This window comes from Saimiri boliviensis, chromosome 7 (assembly GCF_048565385.1).
Source record: "Saimiri boliviensis isolate mSaiBol1 chromosome 7, mSaiBol1.pri, whole genome shotgun sequence".
Taxonomy (NCBI): domain Eukaryota; kingdom Metazoa; phylum Chordata; class Mammalia; order Primates; family Cebidae; genus Saimiri; species Saimiri boliviensis.
This window is the reverse complement of record NC_133455.1, coordinates 120891259-120913366: the sequence shown is the minus strand read 5'-3', so window position 1 is coordinate 120913366 and position 22108 is coordinate 120891259. Positions and strand designations below refer to the sequence as shown.

The following is a 22108-nucleotide window of genomic DNA, read 5'->3' as shown; positions in this document are numbered from 1 at the left end:
AGTTTTAGATTAATGAGAAAGCAGAAAACGTGTGGAGAGTCGGGCCATTCACTTACTTTCTCTGCAAGGGCCTCCTCCAAAGTTGTCAAGGCAGTGTCAGTATTGGTGGTGTCAGCCTGCAAGGATTTGACCCGTTCTTTCAAGCTGCTCATCTGCTTTTCCTTATCTCTAAGCTGCTCTTGAAGATTTTCAATCTAAGTGTACATAAATATTTAAGGGAAAAAAGAGAACATTTTTAAAAAAACAATAGCACGATCAAAATCATTTTAATTTGAAAACAGCTCAGGGTTGCCTATGTGCCTTCTGTAGAAATTATTTAATCCTAATTTTCAGAATTACACGCAAAACCTGAAACCCAGGAATTTGTAGGCAAAACAAAGAAAAAAAGGTACACAAGTATATGGACACATATACACAAATCTCTAATAAAACAAGAAAAGTAGCTAGCAGGAAAGATCCAATATAGAGATGGCCATGTAGAGAGGAAAGCCATGAGGCTTAGGATTACTTCTAAAATGACATTGTAAATGCAAGGGGAATTCTTTCACAAAGAATAAAGGGAAGACAGAGAACAGACAAGCTAAACAGGGAGAAAGATGAATCTGCTGTGCAAAGAAAAGGCTGTTCTTAAATGCTAGTGTTATGTTAGATTTATATCATCTTTTATCTAAGCAGCAAACATTTTTTGTAGTCATTCGTTTATACACACTTACATGTATTAATTTACTCAAAAAAATTGTGTTGAATTCTGTATTACATGCCAGACATGACTGATACGAAGAAAAATGAATGTGCTCATTTTTATTCTATTATGAGATGGTAAGAAAATGCATCATTATACAGCTAAAGCCAAGCTATAGAAGACCTTGTGTGCCAACCTAAGGAGCACAGATTTTATTCAGAGAAATGAAAACCATTAGAGATTTTTGGTTGACCAGTTCTGTACTTTAAATAAATAACAATGTCAGTGTTGGCAGTGTCAGCATGCAAGGATTGGACCCATTCTTTCAATGAAAATTTAAGAGGACTCGCATATAGACATGGAAAACCATTAGGGGTCGTATCAATTCAGGTAAGATTATGGGGACTAAATACACTATGAGGTAACATTGTGGAAATAGCATGTTATCACTCAGGTACAAGGAGACTGAAGTACAATAAAAAAATTATTCAAGTAAAAACTATGAGGAAATTCTAAGGAGATATCCTTAATAAGCTAAAGAAAAATTATAAATAAACCAGCTACTCATGAAGTTCATTCATTCACTATATACATACAAGTTTAACTTCCCGCTATAGATCAGGCACTATTCCAGTTGTTGAAGAAACAGAGTAATGAAAACAGACCAAATCCCTGCCTTCATTGAGCTTATATTCTAGTAAGGTAGACAAATGAATGAAAGAAGGAAGGAATAAGTGATTGAACAAATGAATGAATCAATACAGCACAGGGCAGACATAAGTTCTATCGAGAAAAATGAAGCAGGAGAATATAATCACAGTCTCCTCTTGAGCTGATACTGAAAAATTTTTTTTACATGGTTTTCAAAATGCAAGATAAACATTATCTCCTCTGGGAATAGTATGTCGCCCTCACCCCCATGAGAAAAACTTGATCATTGTCTGTATACCATTAATGATACATATACATCTATATATTGTATATAAATATACACTCCTCCATTCTTCCATGTATCTATGTATTGATCACACATCTCCATTCTTCCATCTATCATTACAGCACTGATTAGCGTATGTAACCATACGTAATTCTTTGTTTTATACATGTCTCCACAAGTAGACATAGATCCTACCCCTCCATCTGTTTTGTACCTTCCTAAATGGTACATCTCAGATCGTAAACATTAATCAATAAATGAATAAAATATAAGTTTGGACTTTCATAAACTGCATTTAGGGATTCACAAAAACTCCTGCCAAGAAGGGAATTACAAAACAATCCTGGATCGAATTGTCACATAGTTTCTTACATTAATAAATTTACTACAAGCTCTTTAAGGTACCTCTCTAGAGTCAAGAAGAACTCGACAGGCAGAACAAAAAAACTAAGAAAGAGATTTGATATGTTTAGAATAGGGTACATGAATACGCTGAAGCTTAAATTTTCACTTAACAGAGAGATAATCATACAGCTGAACCATGAATTACCTGAAATGGGCTCCAATCTATTTAGTGCCAGTAAGAGTCCAAAGCCCATTATAAGAACTGAGTTCATCACAGATGGAAAGTATTAGTCACCCCTTGATTTTACTAGATACTGCTACTAAAATCTCATATGAATCAATACTTAGGTAAACTCATAACCATTAAAGAGAAATTTGCCACTCAAAAACTCATATACTCCAAAAATCTGTATATTTCATATACGAATATACCTCGATTTCTTAGAGTTTGCTTTATTGTTCTTCACAGATACTGGTTTTTTACTAACTGAAGGTTTGTGGAAACCTTGCATCAAGCAAGTCTATCAGCACTACTTTTCAAGAGCAGGCTAACTTGGTGTCTCTGGCACATTTTTGTAATGCTTGCAATATTTCTTTTTCATTATTATTATATCTATTACGGTGACCTATGATCAGTGATCTTTGATGTTACTGTTATAATTTATCTGGGGTGCCATGAACTCTACCCATATAAGATGGTAAATTTAAGAAATTTTTCAGATGATCCAACATGGCCAAATAGGAACAGCTCTGGAGTGCAGTTCCCAGCAAGAACAATGCAAAGGGTAAGTGATTGCTGCACTTCCAAACAAATTTTCACTGCCCACAGACTAGGAGATTCCCTGGCTGAAAAGTGCCATGAGTTTCCAGCACAGCTGCTTCAGCCAGAGCCATGGGTTGGCACATAGAACTCACATAAATATGGGCAGCCATTTCAACTGGCACCTGGAATGCCTGGGAGACAGAGCCATCCATTCAACTGAAAGAGAGAGGGCTGAGACAGGGAGCCAGGTGATCTAGCTCGGCAGGTACCACCTCTCCACAAAACAAGAAATCTGAAATGCTCTGGATAGAGAGTTTTGCAGCAAGTGTAGCTGGACCCAGGACAGTCCAGCTCGGTGGTGGGAAGGGTATCCGCCACTACCAAGGCAGTCGGCCAATACTGAGGCAGTTCTAACTGTACCTCTAAAAACAACACCTCAAGGAAGTTCACACAGGAGCTGGGTAGAGCCCACAGCAGCTCAGCAACACCTCTGCTGGCTCTGCTGGCAGACTGTGACTAGACTATCTCCGTGCAGGGCAGGGCAGGGCATCTATGAAAAAAGGCAGCAGCACTCAGGAACTTATAAATAAAGCCCAACCTTCCTAGGACAGAGCACTGGAAAAGAGGTAGTTATGAGTTCCCCTGCAGCAGACTTAAATGTACCTGCCCAGCAGCTCTGCACAGAACAATGGAGCTCCCAGCACAGCACTTGAGCTCCTATAAGGGACAGACTGTCTCCCCAAGCAGCTCCCCAACCGCCATATACCCAAAGAGACATTTCATAAAGGAGAGCTCAAGCTGACATCTGTTGGATACCCTTCTGGAAAAAAGATAACAGAAGAAGAAACCAGGAGAAACCCTTACTTTTCTACAGCCCCTGCAGGTGATCCCCAGGAGAGCAGGGTCTGCAGTGGACCTCCAGCAGTAATGCAGCAGAAGGGCTGGACCATCAGAAGGAAAACTAAGAGACAGAAAGAAATAGCTTCACCATCAACAAAAAGGATGTCCACTCAGAGATCCCAACCGAAAGACACCAACTACAAAGACTACATGTGGATAAAGCCACGGAGATGGAAAGAAACCAGTGCAAAAAGGATGAAAATATCAAAAACCAAAATGCGTCTCCTACTCCAAGGGATCACAACTCACCAGCTAGTGAACAAAGCTGGATGGAGAATGAATCTGAAGAATTGACAGAAACTGGCTTCAGAAAGTGGGTAATAACAAACTTCTCAGAGCTAAAATAACATGTGCTAACCCAATGCAAAGAAACTAAGTATCCTGAGAAAAGGTTAGAAGAAATTATAACTAGAATAAACAGCTTAGAGAAGAATATAAACGACTTGATGGAGCTGAAAAACACACCATGAGAACTTTGTGAAGCATACACAAGTTTCATAGCTGAATCAACCAAGCAGAAGAAAGGACATAAGAGACTGAAGATCAGCTCAATGACATAAAATGAGAAGGCAAGATTAGAGAAAAAAGAGTGAAAAGAAATAACAAAGCCTCCAAGAAATATGAGATTATGTGAAAAGACCTAACCCACTTTGACAGGTGTCCCTGAATGTGACAAAGAGAATGAATCCAAGCTGGAAAACACTCTTCAGGATATATATTATCCAGGAGAACTTCCCCAACCTAGCAAGGCAGGCCAACATTCAAATACAGAGAACACCACAAAGATGTTCCTCAAGAAGAGCAACCCCAAGGCACATAATCATGGGATTCACCAGGGTTGAAATGAAGGAAAAAATTCTAAAGGCAGCCAGAGAGAAAGGTCAGGTTACCCACAAAGGGAAGCCCATCAGACTCATAGTGAATCTCTTGGCAGAAACACTACAAGCCAGAAGAGAGTGGGGACCAATATTCAACATCCTTAAAGAAAAGAACTTTCAACCTAGAATTTCATATCCAGCCAAACTAAGCTTCATAAGTAAAGGAGAAATAAAATTCTTTATGAACAAGCAATTGCAGAGAGATTTTGTCACTATCAGGCCCATCTCACAAGAGCTCCCAAAAGAAGAACTAAACAAAGAAAGGAACGACCAGTACCAGCCACTCTAAAAATGTACCAAATGGTAAAGACCAACACCACATTGAAGAAAACGTGTCAACTAATGTGCAAAACATCCAGCTAGCATCAAAATGGCAGGATCAAATTCACACATAACAATATTAACCTTAAATGTAAATGGGCTAAATGCCCCAATCAAAAGACACAAACTGGCAAATTGGATAAAAAGTCAAAACTCATCAGTGGGCTGTACTCAGGAAACCTATAACATGCAAGGACACGCATAGGCTCAAAATAAAGGGATGAAGGAAGATTTATCAAGCAAATGGAGAGCAAAAAAAAAAACAAACAAACCAGGAATTACAATCCTAGTTTCTGATAAAATAACTTTAAACCAACAAAGATCAAAAGAGACAAAGAAGGCATTACATAATGGTAAAAGGATCAATGCAACAGGAAGAGCTAATAATCCTAAATATATATACACCCAATACAGGAGCAGCCAGATATATAAAGCAAGTTCTCAATGCCCTACAGAGAAACTTAGATTCCCACACAATAATAGTGGAAGACCAACACTCCACTGTCAATATTAGACAGATCGACGAGACAGAAAATCATCAAGGATATCCAGGACTTGAACTCAGAGCTACACCAAGTGGACCTAACAGACATCTAAAAAAATCTACACCCCAAATCCACAGAATATACATTTTCCTCAGCACTACATTGCACCTACTCTAAAACTGACCACATAATTGGATGGAAATCACTCCTCAGCAAATGCAAAAGAATGGAAATCATAACAGTCTCTTAGACCACAGGGCAATCAAATTAGAACTCAGGATTAAGAAACTAACTCAGAAAGGCACAACTTCATGGAAACTGAAGAACTGGCTCCTGAATGTCAACTGCATAAACAATGAAATGAAGGCAGGAATAAAGATGTTCTTTGAAACCAATGAGACCAAAGACACAATGTACCAGAATTTCTGGGACACATTTAAAGCAGTGGCTAGAGGAAAATTTATAGCAATAAATGCCCACATGAGAAGAAAGGAAAGATCTAAAATCAACATCCTATAATCAACATGTAAATAGCTAGAGGGGCAAGATCAAAAAAACTCAAAAGCTAGCAGAAGACAAGAAATAACTAAGATCAGAGCAGAACTGAAGAATATAAACACACACAAAAAAACCCTTCAAAAAAAAAATCAATAAATCCAGAAGCTGGTTTTCTGAAAAGATAAACAAACCAGACAGACTGCTAGCCAGATTAATAAAAAAGAAAAGAGAGAATAATCAAATTGATGCAATAAAAATGATAAAGGGGACATCACCACAGACTCCATAGAAATACAAACCATCAGAGATTACTACAAAGAACTCCATGGGCATAAACCAGTAAACCTGGAAGAAGTGGATAAATTCCTGGACACTTGTACCCTCCCAAGCCTAAACCAGGAAGAATTTGAAACCTTAAACAGACCAATAACAAGGACTGAAGTTGAGGCAGCAATTAATAGCCTACCAACCAAAAGAAGCACAGGTCCAGACGTGTTCACAGCCAAATTCTACCAGATGTACAAAGAAGAGCCAGTACCATTCTTTCTGAAACTATTCCAAACAATCCAAAAAGAGTGAATCCTTCCCAAATCATTTTATGAGACCAACATCTTCCTGATACCAAAAACCAGCAGAGACTCAACAAGAAAAGAAAACTTCAGGCTAATAAGAATGATGAACATAGATGCAAAAATCTTCAGTAAAATACTGGCACACCGATTGCAACAGCACATCAAAAAGCTTATATATTACCATCAAGTAGGCTTCATCCCGGGATGCAAGACTGGTTCAACATACGCAATTCTATAAATGTAATCCACCACATAAACAGAGCCAAAGACAAAAACCACATGATTATCTCAATAGATGCAGAGAAGGCCTTCGAGAAAATTCAACAGCCCTTTATGCTAAAAACTCTCAATAAACTAGGTATCAATGGCAGGTATCTCAAAATAATAAAAGCTATTTACAACAAACCCACAGCCAGTATCATACTGAATGGGCATTCCCTTTGGAATCTGGCACTAAACAAGGATACCCTCTCTCACCACTCCTATTCAATACAGTATTGGAAGTTCTAGCCAGAGCATTAGGCAAAAAAAATAAATAGCCGGGCGCGGTGGCTCAAGCCTGTAATCCCAGCACTTTGGGAGGCCGAGGCGGGTGGATCATGAGGTCAAGAGATCGAGACCATCCTGGTCAACATGGTGAAACCCCGTCTCTACTAAAAATACAAAAAATTATCTGAGCATGGTGGTGTGTGCCTGTAATCCCAGCTAACTCAGGAGGCTGAGGCAGGAGAACTGCCTGAACTCAGGAGGCGGAGGTTGTGGTGAGCCAAGATCGCGCCATTGCACTCCAGCCTGGGTAACAAGGGCGAAACTCCGTCTCAAAAAAAAAAAAAATAAAATAAAAATAAATAAATAAATAAATAAATAAATAAAAGGTATTCAATTAGGAAAGGAGGAAGTCAAATTGTCTCGATTTGCAGACAACATGATTGTACATTCAGAAGACCCCAACATCTCAGCCAAAAATCTCCTGAAACTGATAAGCAACTTCAGCAAAGTCTCAGGATACAAAATCAATGTGCAGAAATCACAAGCATTTCTATACACCAATAACTGACTAAAAGAGAGCCAAATCATGAGCAAACTCCCATTCGCAATTGCTACAAAGAGAATAAAATACCTAGGAATACAACTAACAAAGGATGTAAAGGACCTCTTCAAGGAGAACTACAAACCACTGTTCAAGGAAATAAGAAAGAACATCAACACATGGAAAAACATTACATGCTCATGGTTAGGAAGAATGAATGTTGTGAAAATGGCCATACTGCCCAAAGTAGTTTATAGATTCAACGCTATCCCTATCAAGCTACCAATGACCTTCTTTACAGAACTGGAAAAAGCCACCTTAAACTTCATATGGAAACAAAAGAGAGCCCGCATAGCCAAGACAATCCTAAGCAAAAAGAACAAAGCCGGAGGCATCACACTATCTGACTTCAAACCATACTGCAAGGCTACAGTAATCAAAACAGCATGGTACTGGTACCAAAACAGAGATATAGACCAATGGAAAAGAACAGAGGCCTCAGAGGCAACACCACACATCTACAACCATCTGATCTTTAACAAACCAGACAAAAACAAGCAATATGGAAAGGATTCCCTATTTAACAAATGGGAATCCTTTTATTAAGGATTATAATAGAAATAATCCTTAATAACCATGTGCAGAAAGCAGAAACTGGACCCCTTCCTGACACCTTACACTAAAATTAACTCCAGATGGATTAAAGACTTAAACATAAGATCTAACATCATAAAAACCCTAGAAGAAAACCTAGGCAAAACCATTCAGGACATAGGCATAGGCAAGGACTTCATGACTAAAAAGTAATGGCAACAAAACCCAATATAGACAAATGGGACCGAGTTAAACTCCAGAGCTTCTGTACAGCAAAAGAAACAATCATTAGAGAGAACTGGCAACCAACAGAATGGGGAAAAAATTTTGCAATCTACCCATCTGACAAAGGGCTGATATCTAGAATCTATAAAGAACTAAAACAGATTTACAAGAAAAAAACAAACCCATCCAAATGTGGGTAAAGGATATGAACAGACACTTTTCAAAAGAAGACATATAGGAAGCCAAAAAAAATATGAAAAAATGCTAATCATCATTGGTTATTATGGAAATGCAAATCAAAACCACATTGAGATACCACCTCACACCAGTCAGAATGGTGATCATTAAAAAATCTGGAGACAACAGATGCTGGAGAGGATGTGGAGAAATAGGAACACTTTTACACTGTTGGTGGGAGTGTAAATTAATTTAACCATTGTGGAAGACAGTGTGGCAATTCCTCAAGGACCTAAAAATAGAAATTCCATTTGACCCAGCAATCCCATTACTGGGTATATACCCAAAGGATTATAAATTGCTCTATTATAAAGACACGTGCACACGTATGTTCATTGCAGCACTGTTTACAACAGCAAAGACCTGGAACCAACCCAAATGCCCATCAATGACAGACTGGACAAGGAAAATGTGGCACATATACACTATGGAATACTATGCAGCCACAGAAAAGGATGAATCCATGTCCTTTACAGGGACATGGATGAATCTGGAAACCATCATTCTCAGCAAACTCACACAAGAACAGAAAATCAAACACTGCATGTTCTCTCATAAGCGGGTGTTGAACAATGAGAACACATGGACACAGGGAGGGGAGCATCACACACTGTTGGTTGTTGGGGGGTGGCCACCAAGTGCTAATGAGAAGCTGCAGCACATTATCCAGGTCTAGCTAAGATAATCAATGAAGGTGACTATAATAAACAACAGATTTTCAATGTATTCGATTGGTGCAAAAGTAATTGTGGTTTTTGCCACTGATGGCAAAAATTACTTTTGCATCAACCTAATAGATGAAACCACCTTTTACTGGAAGAAGATGCCACCTAGAACTTTTATAACTAGGAAGAATAAGGCAATGTTTGGCTTCAAAGCTTCAAACATACCCAGGTATAGTGGCACATGCCTATAATTCCAGCTACTCAGGAAATTGATGCAGGAGAATTGCTTGAACCAGAAAGGCGGAGGTTGCAGTGAGCCAAGTTCATGCCACAGCACTCTAACCTGGGCAATGAAGCGAGACTGTGTCTCAAAAACAAACAAAAACAAAAACAAAAACAATAAACAAAGAAAACAAAGCTTCGAAAGAGAATGACTATCTTGTTAGGAGATAATACAGCTGTTGACTGAAATTTAAGGCCAGATTTCATTTACCATTCTGAAAATCCTAGGGCCCTTAAGAATTATGGTAAATCTAATCTGCCTGTGCTTTATAAACGGAACAAAGAAGCCTGGATCACGGCCCATCTGTTTACAACATGGTGTACTTAATGTATTAAACCCACTGTGGAAAGCTACTGCTCAGAAAAAAGATTCCTTTCAAAATATTAATGCTCATTGACAATATATCTGGTCACCTGCTCTGATAGAGAGGTACAAGGAGATTGATGTTTTTTTCATGCCTGCCAACACAACATCCATTCTGCAACTCATTAATCAAGGCGTCATTTTGATTTGTAGTCTTACTATTTAAGAAATATATTGCAGCAAACCATATTTTCATGTATGTACCTATGCAACAACATTGCATGTTCTTCACATGTACCCCAAAACTTAAAATGCAATAAAATATATATTTTTTAAAAAAAAAAGAAAGAAATATATTTTGTAAGGCTATAGCTGCCATGGTTGGCGATTCCTCTGATGGATCAGGGCAAAGTAAATTGAAAATTGTCTGTGAAGGATTCACTATTCCTGATGCCGTTAAGAACATCTGTGATTCACAAGAGGAGGTCAAAATAGCAACATTAACAGGAGCTTTGAAGAAGTTGATTCCAATCCTCATAGATAACTTTAACAGGCTCTTCAATAGTCACTAAAGATGTGAAAATACCAAGAGAATCAAAATTAGAACTGGAGCCTGAAACTGTAACTGAACTGCTGCAATCTTATGATAAAATTTGAACAGATGGGCCAGGCATGGTGGCTCACACCTATAATCCCAGCACTTTGGGAGGCCAAGGCAGGCAGATCACTTGAGGTCAGGAGTTCGAAACCAGCTTGGCTAACATGGTGAAACCACATCTCTCCAAAAATCACAAAGTTAGCTGGGTGTGGTGGTGGGCATCTGTAATCCCAGCTACTCAGGAGACTGAGGCAAGAGAATCACTTGAACCTGGGAGGCAGAGGTTGCAGTGAGCCGAGATTGTGTCATTGCACTCCAGCCTGGACAGCAATAGCAAAACTCCATGTCAAAAAAAAAAAAAAAAAAAATTAAACAGGTTGAGTAAAAAGAGTGGTTTTTTTGAGACAGACAGAATCTACTCTCAGTGAAGACTCTGTGAACATTGCTGAAATGACAACAAAATAAGTAGAGTATTACATAAACTTCGAGGATAAAGCAATGCCAAAGGTTGAGAGGACTGACTCCAATTTTGAAAGAAATTCTTCTGTGGGTAAAATGCTATCAAATAGCATTGCATGCGTCAGAGAAATCTTTTCTGAAAGGATGCATCAACTGATGCAGCAAACTTCATTGACGTCTTACTTTAAGAAATTGCCACAGCCACCCCAACCTTGAGCAACTACCGCCTGATCAGTCAATAGCCACCAACACACTGGCAAGACCCTCCACCAGCAAGAATATTATGACTTGATGAAGGCTAAGAAAATTATTAGCATATTTTGCAATAAGATATTTTTAAATTAAAGTATGTATACTTTTAGATATAATGCTATTGCACACTTAAACTACAATATAGTATAAATATAACTTTTATATGCTCTGGGAAGCCAAAAAGTATGTGTGACTTGTTTTATTGCAGCGGTCTGGAAATGAATCTGCAATATCTCCAAGGTATACCTGTATACACAGAACACAATGCCTTCATGTTTACATGTTTAACCAGGTCATACCAATTGCTAACATATAGATCTTATACAAAGAAAAGCTATGGCCATGTGGTTGATTAGACTTTCTTGCCGTAAAAGGACAGTACAAGAAACATTATTTAAAATGAAACTTCATAGAACCAACCAAGTTTTACATATAAGAAGACATATTTGTTTTATAAGCCCACCTAATTTATAAACAGCCCTTACATACTTAAGGACAATAGCCTACTTTCTACTCTATCATCTGCATTTAGGGAGAAATTAAGGAATTAAAATGTTAACAATTTTGCTTTTATACCCTGTATTAGTTAAACTATTAAAGGAATCCCTTTATTTTCTTTAATAGTTTTCTGGTAAACACTTCTGCTGATATTCTTTGCTGGTAAACACTTCTGCTGATATACTCAGGTGCAGAAGCTGCCGAACCAGGTTAAAATCCCATCTGCAAGTTCTTGACAAGCTACTTTCTTTTTCAATTACTCACTCTAGACAGACAGATTGTTGAGTTGGAGGGGTAAAAAGGAATGGCTATTCTTAGACTCTTATTTACTTCTAAAAGAGGAGAAACAAACATTCCATAGTGAAAGGATTTCATAAAAAAAAGAACAGTGGACACTAAGATTACCTCCTCTGGGCAAGTTGCCATCAGTGAGGAAGACCTGAAATAGACACAAATGGGTGCAAACTAGCTGTGTTAGCACCACCTAACAAGCCCAAAACATGCAGGGGGTGGGAGGTGGGTGTGCAGGGTGGAATGTGTGTCTATAAAAATCCTTCTCTTTCCATTTATCCTGCATCATAATGGATAACAGTTGAGCCCCACTGAAGGCTCCTGTGACATTTCCTTACTTTCTTTATGATCAAGGACCTCTGGGTTTATATGTGTCATTAACCAGCTGAAGTATGAATGATACCCCATTATTCTTATCATTATTCTTTTTCCCACAAAGCTAAAGTTGAGGTTATAAAATGATGTTTGTACTCTGATAGTCTCATGTCATTTCAGTATGTATTATATAATTTTTATAAATATTCAGCAGAGATCCTATTCTATACTAAGTTCAATTATCCACAGGATCTGAAATATATAATTTGAACAGCCAAGAGAAAAACTGGATCCATTATGCACATACTAGAATATAAAGATAAAAACAATTGTAGCCGGGCGCGGTGGCTCAAGCCTGTAATCCCAGCACTTTGGGAGGCTGAGGCGGGTGGATCACGAGGTCGAGAAATCGAGACCATCCTGGTCAACATGGTGAAACCCCGTCTCTACTAAAAGTGCAAAAAAATTAGCTGGGCATGGTGGCACGTGCCTGTAATCCCAGCTACTCAGGAGGCTGAGGCAGGAGAATTGCCTGAGCCCAGGAGGCGGAGGTTGCGGTGAGCCAAGATCGCGCCATTGCACTCCAGCCTGGGTAACAAGGGCGAAACTCCGTCTCAAAAAAAAAAAAAAAAAAAAAAAAACAATTGTTCAGAATCACGTTTAGCGGAAAAATACCCTTTTAAATATCCTCAGAATATCCACTTTTAAAAAACTCTCTATTGTGTAGGACTATAAAACACAGAATCCCTAAAATACAGTAACAAGAACAACAATAATAACCGCGGCAGTGGGTAGGTAGATTACAGGAGCAGCCAACACTAAAAACATGCCAGGTACTGGTGTAAAGACTTGATACGTAACAATGATTTAAGCATCACTACAAGACTATGAGAAAATCGCTAGGCAATCTAGCTCCAGAATCTACTCTTAATTACCACTTTATAAATACTATGTTCTATGGTAAAAAACTGAAAAAGTAATCACAAAAAGCATCTTTCCATAAATGATTCCTTATTATTATAGTGTTTATAAATATAGTATATCATTACTACAATGATGTATTTAAAATGTACCCCCTACTGAAGCAAAGAATAAAATGAACCCTGGAAGAATGAGGTAGCAAACCACTGCAAATGGAAAAGTACATCCTTCCTGGATGAAACATATATCCAATCACCATAGACTAAAGCTGGTGGACAAAGCCAAAGGTACTTGATATAATTATTTCAGGGCCATAATGTTATTAAAATCATCTGTTTAGCCTAACTTTCAAGGCTAAAGGAAGCTAGTTTATTTACAGAGAGGTGGACCAAGGAGGACATGACAAAATATTTAAAAGGTTTTTCTTCCGTTAAATAAATTAGTTTTAAAATTGAAATTAATAAAGTAATTGTCGCAGAAAATGATATATTTTATAATCCCTTTTGTTGTTTTTTTTGAGACAAAGTTTCGCTCTTGTACCCAAGGCTGGAGTGCAATGTCCTGATCTTGGCTCACTGCAACCACCGCCTCCCCAGTTCAAGAGATTCTCTTGCCTCAGCCTCCTGAGTAGCAAGAATTACAGGCGCCTGCCACCAAGCTCAGCTAATTTTTGTATTTTTAGTAGAGACAGGGTTTCACCATGTTGGCCAGGCTAGTCTCAAACTCCTGACCTCAGGCAATCTGCCTACCTCGGCCTCCCAAAGCCCTGGGATTACAGGTGTGAGCCACTGTGTCCTGCCAGGCTTTTTTTGTACAAATTCTCCCTGTCATAGAAAGAAATCACTACCTATTAACATGTATTCTAATTATTATTATTATTTTTTTTTTTTTAGAGATGGAGTCTCGTTCTGTTGCCCAAGCTGGAGTGCAGTGGCGCAATCTTGGCTCACTGCAACCTCTGCCTCCCAGTTCAAGCGATTCTCCTGCCTCAGCCTCCCAAGTAGCTGGGATTACAGGCACCTACCACCACACCCGGCTAATTTTTGTATTTTTAGTACAGATGGGATTTCACCATGTTTGTCAGCCTCCTCTCAAACTGCTGACCTCATGATCCACCCACCTCGGCCTCCATAAGTGCTGGGATTACAGATGTGAGCCACCAAGCCCAGCTGTTCAATTTTGTATTAGCAAAATTCCATAGAGATCAAAGGAATTGGCATTTATTCTAAACATCTGTGCCCTCAATGATAAATAGAAGGGGGGGTGATATCAAACAGATTTATATATATAGTTTACTATCATAGATTACTATAATTATTGAGTGGAAAACTCAAGAAATCCATATTTGTTTGCTTTGTTTTTGAGGCAGGGTCTTGCTCTTTCATCCAAGCTGGTATATGACAGTGCAATCGCAGTTTGCTGCATCCTTGAACTCCTGAGCTCAAGTAATCCTCCAGCCTCAGTCTCCAGAGTAGCTAAGACCACAAGTACAGGCCACCATACCAGCCAATTTTTTATTTTTGTAGAAATGAGGTCTTGCAACATTGCCCAGGCTGATCTCAAATTCCTGGCCTCAAGTGATCCTCCCACCTCAGCCTCCCAAAGCACTGAGATTATAAATGTGAATCACTACACCCAGCCCAAGGAAGAAATATTTTTAAATTAACTGTGTAGAGAAAGACAACATTATTCCTTAAAATGGCATCTGTAATCATGGTATAGTTCTGTTTACTAGGGTAGAAAGAAATAGAAATAAAATAGTTGTTATTTTATAGAGAGGCTTTCTTGTCCTCATACAATTTTTATTTTAACAAGAGAGAGAAGCTGATGAAATCAGAGAAGTCTAATGCTGACTGCAATGCTACATATCGAATTCGTCAAATCTGCACACTAATTTCACATTGGCACAGATCTACTGACATCTTTTCTTTTGGCTTTTATCAGCACTGCCCAGTTGTCAGGAGCTATCACGTTTCTGTGTGGGTGATTTATTTCTAGTCAAGTGGAACCGATTACTCTGCCTTTGAGGCCCAAATCACTGGACAAATGCAGAAGATGCTTCCTGTAGTACATATTTCTGATGGCAAGACATCTCAAAACGCTTCTTGCAATCACCTGGCTCACTTTAAATATCATTTAAAGGAAAGGAACATCTTTGAGGATGCCTCCACTGTTGTTTTAAGTAACCATCAGCATCAAATTTATTGTGTGAAGCCAGTTATTCAAAAAGGCTCTGACCTTTACTTTGTTTGTTAATAATACTTTTCAGTATTGATGGCAGAAGCACAGTCTGGATAAACCGGTCATAACCAGTTGGCAAAGAGGGATCTAAAATAGTGAACTTTTCCTTTTCAGATTCTAAGTCTCCTGATTTCTAGTCAACAGTTTGTCCACCATCAGAAACTTGGACAAAATGTACTAATAAGGCAAAACTATAATGTTTTGCCCAAACTATTATGTAAACATCTAAATTTTGCTCCCCCATATGTTTCCAGTGATTAGAAGCTGCAAGACTGACAAAACTGCAGCAAACTCTAAGCTATATTTGAAATTCAATTTGGTTTTTTAAAAAAAGTTTTCATATCAGTATTTTGAATTACTGCTTATGGTCTTCAATAAGCCCAGCAAAGACTTCAGACAGCAATTATTATTTCCTTGGCTGGCTTTATCTTTCAGTTGTGCTATTCTCTCATAGGACAGATTATGGAATGAATTATTGTAATGAATGACTAGTTATGTGGCATTGAGCAATTTGCTTAATCTTTCTCATCACTTTAACTGTAAAACAAGACAGTATCTCTTTCAATTCTAAAATATAACTATATTCTTATAAGGAAGATAAGAACATTTAAAAAGTAATAAACTTTACCAGAATACTACTATATTTTATCTTTAAAACTGTTCAAACTTAAATATACAGGCATGGTATAGCCCTTAAGAAAATAGATTTTCAGAGTTCACTGCTCCAGATAGATTTTATTAATTGCTGGTAAAGAAGAAAGTTCCTTGAAAGATTTGCTCATGGTACAGATCATGAAACTAGGAGCCTCTTGCATTAGAACAAGTGGATAAAATGACACAAAAGCTGGTGAGACCAAAGGTCACTGCCAGTCAAGATCTGCCTGGTAGATAATTATGGAAAATAGCTCAAACTCTTCTTTCTCTATCTAGGCATTTGTAAAGAATTGACAGACCTCCCTGTGCTAAAATTGCTCAAAAGATCAAGAGGCCACATAAATCCACAATGGCAATCCTTCTGTGGCAGTAGCAATGACGAGATTTCACTGAGGCCCTCAATTCACATCATTTATGTGAATAGCATCCCTTCAAGTTGTTCAGATACAGTGGCTATCTAGATAGCATAGTCTCAGATCTAACAGTTCACTACATTTTAGTGACAAGAGATGCAATTTTTTTTTTTAAACTAAAGCAGGCCTAAGGGTCTTAATTTTTTTTAAGTTCATTGTATTATACTAATTTAAAAATTGGGAACAATTAAACACATAACAATAGAAGGCTAGCCAAATTAAATACGGCCTATCCACTGGGTAGAAAGAATATTATACAACCATTACAACTCATATTCTTGAGAATTAAGAATACAAAAACTTGCTTATTATACACTATTGACCAAAACGTATGTGTAATATTATATCAATTTCAAATGAGGAAAAGTTTATTTTTACACAGATTTTTCCTTTTTATAGATTCTCCATACTTTTCATATATTTAAAATGGACATCTATAATTTTAATGACAATGACAAAACCAACTATTTTATAAATATAATCCAAGAAATTTAGGAAAGGGAGCTCTTCTCATACTCATTTGTCAACATACAAAATCTCTAGGAGTTTCCTTGGGGCATGTAAGCAACTGTATTATTTAACCCATACCTTTCACAAGTTCATAATGGGTAACCAAACAAATCAAGCTTTCAGAGATTTGGGGAGTTTTCTTCAATGCCAAAGAAAGACTGAGACACACAAATAAATTCAAAGAAACTAAGACTTTCAAAAACTACTTGAATATAAGGTCTGAAGGAAATATAATGAGATGTTTCACTTATTTTTAATTTAAATTCAAGTTCATCTCACTGATTTTTATTTTAGCCAGATCTAATTTCATGGGTTGAAAGATGCTAATTTGTACTAATATCCTACCCTACATTCCACCCAAGGAGTAGACCCTGAGATAGACATTATTATATAAGAAGTTTATTAGAGGGTGCTCTTTGGGATCATTATCAGTAGAAAAGAAGAGAAAAATCAGGACTGTGCAGAAGGAGAATTTCAGCTGCCATGAAGTCCCAAAGGATTGTGACAACCTCATAAGGAGCTCTGAAGCTGCTGTCCCAAGAAGGGGAAAGGAGTTCAAACCCTGGTATCTCATAAGGATCAGTCACAAGACATCCTAGATGTCCATGGAAGGGGACATGCCCTCAGGCAAGGTGGTATCTTTAGCCAAGACAATCTCTTAGGAAAATTGAGGGCTTTCTGTCAGTAACACTTCCAGCAATGTGAGGGAATATGTCTTTCAACACTCAGGAGAGATCCAGGTCACTCATTGGAGCATCCATTATACCCAACAGCTATACTCTTTCTAGTTAAATTATAATTAACACGAAATTGTAGTTACCCTGAATTTGAACCATATACATATTTTATGATTTCATAAAACCTAGAGACCAGCAAATATCACCAGCTTGGTTGTTCCACAGATGGTGTTTTCATTTACTTATTTTTTCTTCACTATATCATGATGAAAGGTGGGTGTTTTTAACCAGAAGTTCATGAATAAACTTTAAGGTGTTTATTACATCCCAGTTCACATGAGTGAACTATGCACACTTTTAAATGGAGAAATCCCATAGCTTTCATCGCTGTAAAAAGTGTAAGAGAAGTTACTAATCATTAATCAGTGGCATTCTTTTCAAGAATCCAGAATGTTGTTTAAAATAACCAGCCACTTCACTTAAAGTTGTTTATTTAGCTGCTTTATAAAAGTGCCAAATTTGGCCAGTACAGTGGCTCACACCTGTAATCCCAGCACTTCAGGAGGCTAAGGCAGGTAGATTTCTTGATCCCAGGAGTTTAAGACCAGCCTAAGCAACGTGGTGAAACCCATCTCTACAAAAAACACTAACAATTAGCCAGGCATGGTGGTGTACAACAGTAATCTTAAGTTACTTGCAGCGCTGAGGTAGGAGGATCACCTGAGCCCAGGAGGTTGAAGCTGCAGTGAGTCACGATTGTGCCACTGCACTCCAGCCTGGGTGACAGAGACCCTATCTCAAAAAAATAAAAATACCAAATTTTCTGTGTATACAAGCAGAATTTGGCCTGGGTGGGATGCAAGGAGAACAAATCCAAATGTCAGTTCCTTACCTATATGCAATGTATACACGAAGCCCAAAGATCAGCCAGGCATGGTGGTTCACGAGGTCAGGAGATCACGACCATCCTGGCCAACATGGTGAAACCCTATCTCTACTAAAAATACAAAAATTATCCAGGTGTGGTGGCATGTACCTGTAGTCCCAGCTACTCAGGAAGCTGAGGCAGGAGAATCGCTCAAACCCAGGAGGCAGAGGTTGCAGTGAGCCGAGATCACACCACTGCACTCCAGCCTGGGTGACAGAGCGAGATTCTCTCAAAAAAAGAAATAAGCCCAAAGATCTTATAGAATTTTTCAATCTTTTCTCTGTAAAAGTACATGATTTTTCTAATCTGAAAAACTCCTTGAGGAAAAGAAATTGTTAGGAGAAAAAAGATGAGGAAGTCTGGCAATTAAAGGAAGATAAAACAGATAAAGATCAAAATACATATCTGATTCTTGAAGCTATTTTCTTGTTAGGATATACATACTGGTGTAGTAGGAAAAATGAAGAGCATAAAAGGCTGCTTTGTCAGAGTCTGATTTAATAACTTCTTCAAGTGGTTGGTTACTTCAATTTCTCAACTAGAGTTGACAGGTACCTGGGCATCTAATCAAACAGCCATTCCCACAGATAAGAATGCAGTGTAACATAATTCATATCAAGTTATAAGCATTTTTAAGCAGAAGAAAATACTGACTCTGCTTTAAAACTGTGGACCAAAGCTGGGCGCAGTGGCTCACACTTGTAAACCTAGCACTTTGGGAGACCGGAGTGGTGGATCACCTGAGGTTGGGAGTTCAAGACCAGCCTGGCAAACATGGCGAAACCCTGTCTCTACTAAAAATACAAAAATGAGCCAGGTGTGGTGGCAGGTGCCTGTAATCCCAGGTACTCTGGAGGCTGAAGCAGGAGAATCGTTTGAACCTGGGAGACGGAGGTTGCAGTGAGCTGAGATTGTGCCACTGCACTCCCACCTAGGCAACAAAGCAAGACTCCATCTCAAAAATAAATTAATTAATTAAAATAAAATAAAACTGTGACCAAGCACTTTTCCCAAAATCCTTTGTCTCTTTCTATGTATATCTATATATTTATTACTATGACAAGTTCCTGCTACAGGGTATCCTGAGAAACAACTAAGAACAATCTTCGTTAGAAGAGAAATCTGACCCTTCCTTATTGATTTCTTAATTATCATTTTTCAAGTTTAAAATGTGTGCTCAGGCCGGGTGCAGTGGCTCACATCTGTAATCCAAGCACTTTGGAGGCCAAGGCAGGTGGATCACCTGAGGTCGGAAGTTCAAGACCAGCCCGACCAACATGGTGAAACCCCATCTTAAAAAAAGAAAAAAAGAAAAAAAAAATGTGTGCTCAGTCTAAACACTCAAGTAGAACTTGCAAGACTCCGAGAACATTAATGTAGTGTACTATCAACAGATAAAAAAGGAAGACACAGATAAGCATAAATCCTCAAATTATCACTAAGTTACCTAAAAACCCAAAGCAATAATGTTTAGTAAAAGTCAAAATTACTTCCATGATGTAAAAATATTACAATATAAGCCTTTGAATATGTCCATTTTTATTACACCTTAGCACCTGAAAAGTAAGCATTTAAGCAAAGGCTATATTCTCTCAGATCCACTTCTATTGTCACCATAATAATGCTGGCAGAACAAGTTTCTACATTCATTCAGCTGAAAAACACAAAGATATTTAAAAACACATCTATCTTTACCCAGGAATGCAAGGTTAGTTTCAAAATACAAAAAATCAATCAATATAATGTACCACATTAACAGAACACAGGAAAAAAGCCACATGATCATCTCAGTAGATACAGAAAAAGAATTTTATAAAATCCAACATCTTTTCATGATAAAATTATGCAACAAGCTAACAATGGTAGGGAATTCTCAACCTGATAAATACTATCTATGAAAAAATCCACCACAGTCAACATCATACTTCAAGGTGAAGACTGAAAACCTTCTGTATTTGTCGATTTTCATGCTGCTAATAAAGACATATCTGAGGCTGGGAAGAAAAAGGTTTAACGGACTTACAGTTGCACATGCCTGGGGAGGCCTCACAATCATAGTGGAAGGCAAGCAAGTCACATATTACATGGATGACAGCAGGCAAAGAGAGAGAAAGAGAGCTCCTGCAGGGGGATTCCTCTGTATAAAACCATCAGATCTCGTGAAACTTACTCCACTATTGCAAGAACAGCACGAGAAAAACCCTCCCCATGATTCAATTGCCTTCCACTGGGTCCCTCCTACAACACATGGGAATTGTGGTTATTACAATTAAAGATGAGAATTGGGTAGGGACACAGCCAAACCGTATCATTTCACCCCACTCCTTCTCAAATCTCATATCCTCACATTTCAAAATTAATCATGCCTTCCCAACACTCCCTCAAAGCCTTAACTCATTTCGGCATTAGCTCAAAAGTCCACAGTCCAAAGTCTCATCCAGTATAGGCAAATCCACAGAGACAAAAAGGAGGTTAGTGGTTGTCAGAGGATGAGGGGTTATAATTGCCAGCAGATGTGGGCTTCTTTCTGAAGTGATGAAAATGCTCTGAAATTGGACAGTGGTGATGGTTGCACAACACTGTAAATATTCTAAAAACCACTGAATCATATAGTTTAAAATGGTAAATTTTATGACAGGTAAATTCTATTCTATTGATTGCAAAAAAATTCCATCCAAATTAATGCCTCAGTGATAACTCAAAGCAATATCCATCAATGCAGTGTCAAAACACTCTAAGTTCTGAAATGTATCTTGCTTTATTCCCCTCAAATAATTCAAAACAGTTTATCCAAGCTTATCTGTTCTTAATGGTTTTTGTTGTTGTTGTTGTTGTTGTTGTTTTAAGACAATGTTTTACTCTTGATGCCCAGACTGGAGTGCAATGGCATGATCTCGGCTCACTGCAACATCCGCCTCCGAGGTTCAAGCAATTCTCCTGACTCACACTCCTGAGTAGCTGGGATTACAGGCATACATTACCACACATGGCTAATTTTGTATTTTTAGTAGGGATAGGGTTTCCCCATGTTGGTAAGGCTGGTCTTGAACTCCCAACCTGAGGTGATCCAACTGGAGTAGGTATTTTCCAAAAATGGTCACAACAATATGTCCCATCTCACATGCTCTTTTGCCATGAACTCTACCTCTTCCCAAGAAAGAGGCAGAGTCCCATTCTTAAACCTCCACTACACCCTGCTTTAATAAGGGCAGGTCCTGTGACTCTGATGAACAACAGAATACAACAGAAGTGACCTGCTACTTCTAAGCTACTTCCAAGAATAATCCTTAACTGACCAAGCAGCTTCTGGTTCTGACATCTATAAATCTGGAAGCCAGCTTCCACATTAGAAGTGTAACTACTCTCCTCATGCCATGAGGAACCCAAAGCATCTCCAGAAGCTGGGACAAAAGACAGCATGTAGGTCAGGCATGGTGGCTCAGGCCTGTAATTACACCACTTCAGGAGGCCAAGGCAGGCAGATCACTTGAGGCCAGGAGTTTGAGACCAGCCTGGCCAACATGGCAAAACCCCATCTCAGCAGTGAGCTGAGATCATGCCACTGCACTCCAGCCTGGGTGACAGAACGAGACTCTATCAAAAAAAGAAAATATGTAGACAGAGGCTAAGGAG

General features: G+C 38.4%; 1 protein-coding gene across 14 annotated transcripts in view; it reads right to left on the bottom strand.

Annotated features, from left to right (window-relative positions):
* ERC1 (ELKS/RAB6-interacting/CAST family member 1) overlaps positions 1-22108 on the bottom strand; it is a 515798-nt gene that overhangs the window by 313647 nt on the left and 180043 nt on the right. For all 14 annotated transcript variants that reach the window (XM_074403327.1, XM_074403335.1, XM_010345058.3 and 11 more), the window contains one exon: positions 57-194. In XM_074403327.1, the coding sequence (XP_074259428.1) occupies positions 57-194 (138 nt within the window). The remainder of the gene's footprint in view (positions 1-56; positions 195-22108) is intronic.